A 6,452-nucleotide genomic window follows, 5' to 3' on the forward strand; every position below is an offset into this window, starting at 1 on the left:
ATTTTGACAGTTACAACATTTTCTGCTGAAAACTTTTATGAAAATCCTGAAACTTTCCTTGCCAAAATCTAGGAGCTCATCTGTGCTGCCAATGAAGTCAGGGACAGCTTTATTATTTAATAAAACAAATGCAATTATATAAAAGTCTCTATCTGTTATAGCTTGAAATTGAAGCTTCCTTTCCCTTGAAGCACACAGGATAATTAATGGCTAAACCAAAATGTTTCCTCCATAGTGGGCAGAAAAGGAAGCAAAAAAGACTTAATAAATTTGGACAGGCCTTTAACCAGGTATCCAAAATGAACGGTGTTCCACTACATTACCATCTCATCTTATTCAACAAGTTAGTGGCAAGTAAAAGGAAGCAACATATAATGAAACACAACACACATTATTTTGACCAACTCCTTCCCCTCCCATTTGGTGATGATAACTGACTTTTATTCAGTAAGATATTATCTACCTATACTGGGAGAAAACTTGTTTGCTCCACGGACACAGCTGTGAAGCCGAGAGTGAAAGCTGGGGGCAAATATAAAACCTATCCCAGTATCAGCTTCTGTTTCTTCCCAAAACAGCAGCTAAACTTAATGCAGCAAGATAAACCACTACAAAGGAACAACTAATGTTTCAGATTAAAAAGTGGTAGTTCATCAAAGCACCCCCCTGGGCCAGACGCCAGTGGGCCCAAGTAAATGGCACTTCAGCAGACTGCTGAAGACTGCAGTCAGTCAGGCTTTCATTTAGTGCAGGGTTACACAGCACAGGTATCTGATTACAAAAGAATTTCAGTTCTTTATGGGTAGTTGTATCAAATTAAGAATCTGAAGCAGACTTATTTTTTCTGAAATACTGTAAAGTCAAACTTAACAAGTGTTGAAGACAAGCACAGAAAACACTGGGCTCTGAAATACAAGAATCTCTTTGATGAAGCCAGACACACAAAGTAACCAGATTATCAAACAATAGAATTATTGTCCTTCAACTTAATATCCAAAATCCCTATTAAAATTTCAGACAAGAGAATGCAGAGGTTTTGAAACCATTACTGTTCAATGTATACAATTCATAAATCCACAGTATTTTAACATTAATTTACAAAACAGAATTTGAACAGAAGTCCTTGTAAGATACAAAACCAGCTGCACACCCATGCAAGCACGTACAACATACGTATGTATTCACAGAGTGGGGAAATGGAAATGTTGAGACTAGCAGCATGACATACCAGAGATACAAGAGAACACTGCTCTTCCTACAGAAGAATTCGCAGGTACTGATGAGCTACATGCCATCCTGCTCCATAATCTATGAATGCAAACGTGTAGAAGCAGTTGCATTACTAGTTTTTGACCATTGCTTTCTTTTGAGCAAGCACAGATACAGTTATCAGACTAGGAAATAGCTGCAAACAACTATTTATTAACTCAGAAAAAATCTGTGTTGGTTTTTATCAAACCAAAACATTGTCTGTATCATCACTTTTGATGTCTCTGTGAACTCAGACAAAGCTTTTGCTCATTTAATAGCTGGGGAATCCAAGACACCAAGTTTGAAATACTCGAAGAAAAATAACATGACAAGCTTCTGCTGCCTAGGTCTGGTGTGAATCTACCCAGTCACATTGCCTTTAGTGCCTTTCTTAAAGAATATGAAATTCTACATTAGTCTGAAATAGGTATTTAATTTGCCCAATTTGCTATTGTTAATGTTCACTTGCATCGCAGTAATGCTTATGAGGCCAGTACTTCATGGTACTCCTTGGTGACAATTTACATTCTGTTTCCTCATCCTTACTTATGAAAGTAGCACAAGTTAAGAAAGATTTCAAGAACATGGATAATCAACAACAGAGCAGAGTATAAATAAGTGCAAACAGTAAGGCAGAAAGTAGGTATAAAGATTTTTCCCCAGAGGAAAAAAAGCTAGATAGTTATACAATTGCTATTAAAAAAATATACACTTCTCCACCAAAATAAATAAACAAATATGTAAACAATACCAAAACTGTCTTCTCTTCTCCACTTACATTTTTTACAGTTGAAGGACAAACCAATTCTCTTTACACTACATCATCTCAGTTGACAAGAAAGGTTTATCAAACTCACACAAGAATGACCACAGGAGAAGCATGCTACCAAAACACTCCACTAATGTGGGTACCATGAGTCAGAACTGTTTCTTTTGGAGAGGATGTTTGAAGAACTATTTTACAAAGCATAACCTCTACCTGAGTGCTACAAATAAGTGAGGAAATCACTTTATTTATATATATGAGATATATATGATATATATTTGATCTTGTGGAGATAAAAAGTCAAAATTCAGAAAACTGACTGCCTACAGCTTTCCACTGTGATGTGTCACACCCTTGTCCACACAAGAAATTGTCAGGGATGGAAGTCAGCTAACATATTGCCAACAAAAAAGCTTCTTGTACAACAAAATCCATCCGTGATATTTTTTAGTGTGACATCCCAGACAATTATGATAAGGTGTTGTAGTAACTGACAAATAAATACTTCCAAGACGTTAAAAAGACACAGCCTCAGATAATATTCACCTCTTAATACCCACTATGTTTATTTTAAAGTTCTTTTTCTTGATTATTTGTGTTAATTAACATCTAGAAGTGAATCCAAACAGCATACGAATAATTCAGTACAAAAACTAGCAAACAGTTCTGGGCTAGTTTATAGCTTATCAAGGGATGATATGGTCCCCTGACAGCACTGACTTGATGGCCCTTTGGTCTTGTGTTATTATTTTTAATAGTATTAAAAAGATGTGTTCTGTCATGTAATATTCAGTAGCAGCACAGAGAATGGCTATCTGCACAGTAATGTACTAAAATACACCATGAGTAAGCAAAGGGATGGATCTTTGTCCACAGCAACATATATGGATTATTTCACTCTTTAGCTTTGGTTACATTAAAATTGCGGAGAGCATACTAAGTGTTCTTCTCTATTATTTTCTTCTCTATTTTGTATCAATTTAAATGAAAAAGCCCTGTTCTGTCCCCAGCTGGTAACAGACTAGCTGTTCTGAAGAAATCATTGTAAAGTGTCAGAGAACCAAAACATTTTACCTAATATATTTGGAAACTATTAGGACACCTATGGTAGAAGTATATCCATTACAGCTGGATGTAGTCTCAAAACAGTCATTCCTCGTAACGTTTTGGGGTTTTTTGGCCTTCTGTGGAGTCTGATAGAAGAAGTATTATTTTTTTCTGTGGACTTGCATTTCCTATAGTAGACACTGTGTGATATGACCACTCTAGCTACCAATTCAGTAAAGTCCAGTCCACAGCTACTTTCATTTCCTATAACATAAGGAGACAATGAGCTTATTCACAATTCATTCCAGAAGAGCAAAATAGACATGTAATTTATCTAAACCATAAATGGATGTAACTTGACATAGTCCAAGACGGGATTACTGCAAGTTTTACTACATCCAGCTACTAAATCTTTTACTCTGTGTGCCAGCAGCCAGCTAGCAAGAACAACATCATCACCTTTTAGGGAGTATGCAGCTCCCCAAGACAACATACACAAAATGTGAATAATCCTGGAGCATATCATTTGTATACTGTACAGTCTCAAAACATGGAATACAAATTTGAATACACCATCTTCCTTGTTCAGAGCTTTGTCAAAGTTCCCTGAAGTAACATGTGAATTCTACAGTGTGCCTCAGGCACACTGACATGACTTTCTTTGGTCTTTGACATGTCTAAAGCTATTAAGGAAAAATGTTGCTGACACTTTAAAATTAAAAGAAAGATAAGATCAATTTCACAATTTTTTTTTTCTCACAGAGGTTGTAAACAAAAATACTTTAAGCTTAATCACTCTCAAGTGGAACTACAAGTAAAAGGTGATGGCAACTCACAGTTTAGTTCACAAAGCTTAATAGAGGAGTTGATTTTAACTTTGAAATCCTTGCTTTAAACTGTAGCACATGAATGTCTTGAAAGATTAATTACACAATACCCCTTAAAAATTTCATTTTGTTAAGCACTACTTGTTCCTAATTATTCTTACAGTCAACCTTGAAAACACTATCATGCTCATCAAAAGAGATGAAAAAAAAATTAAGACTGTTCCTTTTAATTTGAACAATATCAGCTCTATCAGAGCCATCTAAGTCCCTTGGCTTTCCTTTCAAAAGAAACTTTTCCAAGTTGCAGGCAACAAATCTGCTGGCGGTTTCCAACTCAGTAGCACTGCAACATCAGGTCTTTAGGAATTCCTTTTCATTTTCTGCCTCAACTTCACGGTGTACTGTGTGGACCCCCTACCCTCTTCCCCTTGTACGGATTCCCTCGGGTCCAGCCACAGGTCTTCGCTCTTGGCTGCGAACGCACCGGCGAAACGTCAAACACCAAACCTCAGCACTTCGCCTTACCGTCGGCGAGAGACAGTCAGTAAAGAAGAAATATCTCGGGGAAGGCGCCCAGAGGCCACGGCACCAGCCCTCCCGGGTCCAGGTAGCCTACGGCAGGAGGGAGAACCCCCGACCCGGCTACGACGCCCCCGCCCGCCCCTCGTCCCCCGACGGCGGCAGAGCCCCGCGCTGCCTCCGCTCCGCCGTGCGCTGCGGAGAGTCGCGGTGGGGATGGGAACGTTCTATGAAGCCCGCCCGGCCCTGCCTCTCCCCTTTTTATTTTTTCCCTACTTGTTCTGGCACCGCACTTGGAAGGCCCCCCGTGGTGCCTGTGGTGCCAGCGCTTCTCGACGTGAACGACCGCGGCCCCGAGCCGAGAGGCCGGGACCGGGCGGGTGCCGGGGCACCGGCGTTCAGGGATGGCGGCGAGCGGGGCCGAGGGTTTCGCTACTTGTCTGCAAACACGGGGAAACTCACCAGGACGGTCCTAAGGACGGGAATAGAGTGCCCTGTGAAAGGCAGCGGCCGTCCGGGAGCCTGCAGGGCAGCCGCCGGACGGACGCGGAGCCCGGACGGGGCAGAGCCCCGCCAGTCCTGCCCTCTGAGCTCCCGGCGTGAAATTCCCCCGTTTCCCCATTCCTTCAGCCCTACCTACCTGCGCGGCTCAACCCTGGTATTACTCACCACCTACTGTGGGTGGTGGTGGTGGGGAAGCCCTGCCGCTCTGCCCGGGGTTCCCTGCCCCACGATGGAGCCCGCGGGGATTATCCGCGCTCCCCCAGCGCCGCGGGTGGCCGGCAGCAGCCCTCGCCCCAGAGTCCGGAGAAGAGACTTACATGGTGACATTACGGGACGGCTCTACTCCGGCTCTCAGCAACCATCCTCCCCCGCTGCCGCTCGCTCTGCCTCTGGCCCGCTCCCTCGCCGGCTTCTCGCAAAGGTCATCACTCCTTGCCCACCTCTCTTCCCCGCCCGCGCTGATCCGCTCCTCCTCCGCCGCGATGCTTCCCCCACCCCGCGCCGCGCCGGGACCTGCCTCTCTCTGCACAAGTGGAGGAAACTTCGGTGCGAAGGGAAGTCGCCCCCGCAGAGGGCAGGGGCCGCCCCGCCCGCTGGACGATCCCCGCGCCCTGCGCCCCGCAGTCAGGTGGCGGCTCCGGAGGCTCCGGCGCGGCCCCGCGGGCTGGCCCGGCCCCCCCGCCGCACCGGGGGCAGGACGGGACCCGCCGAGCCGCCAGCGGGGGCCCCCGCGCACTGCTCCGAGGACCTGCTCCACGGGGCCGGCACGCCCCTCTGGGGAGAGGGGTGGCTACCGGGCCCCCGCTGCCTGCGACCCCTGGGAGGGCGCTGCCCGGGCGGCACCACGCGGCACGGCCATGCAGCGTCCCGGCTCCATGGTTAAGGGCCAGCCCAGAGGTGTGCAGCCCCCAAACACCCCTCAGGGGGTGGTAGCCACAGGCCCAAAGCCACCCGCAAAGGACACGGGCCTCCTCTGAGAGGGACACTGACCTTGGTGGTCACAGCGCCCTGGGCATGTTGCACCTCGCAGCATCCCCTGGGCGCAAGCACACCCTGCACACCCACCACAATGTGCACTGCAGAGGTAAGCACCCACAGATGTACCTGCTCGCCCCAACACTCTGTCTCACTGTGTCCCAGAGCTGTTGACACAGACCCCAAGGCACTTTGTGTTGGTTTTTTTTGAAGCATACAACACACTATACTTGGGATACAAGATGGGTGGGTGGAGGTGACGCAGCTCTGACCTACTTTCTGAAGCGTGCAAGGCAGTAATGCTGCTCCCACATAGAGTGCTGGCCCACACCTCACTCCTGGGTAGCGTTTTTGGAGGATAGTAGCTTGTGCCATTTCCTAAAGATCCTGAGTTGCTTTGTTCAGTTGAAATCTGTCCAACGTGCTACTGCACTACAGGTAGGTAGGAAAACATGGATAGAAAGGAAAAACCAAAAGGTCAGCAGAGAAATCCAAAATTTTCGCAGTACTCTATGGATCTGAGCTGGCAGGATGAACAAGGATGGAGGAAGAAAGTGAATCAT

General features: G+C 45.8%; 1 protein-coding gene across 6 annotated transcripts in view; it reads right to left on the reverse strand.

Annotated features, from left to right (window-relative positions):
• Window positions 1-5,424, reverse strand: part of ADGRG6 (adhesion G protein-coupled receptor G6) — a 109,135-nt gene extending 103,711 nt beyond the window's left edge. For 3 of the 6 annotated variants that reach the window (XM_032683873.1, XM_032683877.1, XM_032683878.1), the window contains exon 1: window positions 5,232-5,381. In XM_032683873.1, the coding sequence (XP_032539764.1) occupies window positions 5,232-5,233 (2 nt within the window). In that variant the 5' untranslated portion in view covers window positions 5,234-5,381. Of the gene's footprint in view, window positions 1-5,231 lie in introns of all 6 variants that reach the window. The other 3 variants (XM_032683874.1, XM_032683875.1, XM_032683876.1) reach the window with 2 other exon arrangements.
• Between the last annotated feature and the right edge of the window lie 1,028 nt (window positions 5,425-6,452).

The sequence above is a fragment of the Chiroxiphia lanceolata genome, chromosome 3 (assembly GCF_009829145.1).
Source record: "Chiroxiphia lanceolata isolate bChiLan1 chromosome 3, bChiLan1.pri, whole genome shotgun sequence".
NCBI classification, from domain to species: Eukaryota; Metazoa; Chordata; class Aves; order Passeriformes; family Pipridae; genus Chiroxiphia; species Chiroxiphia lanceolata.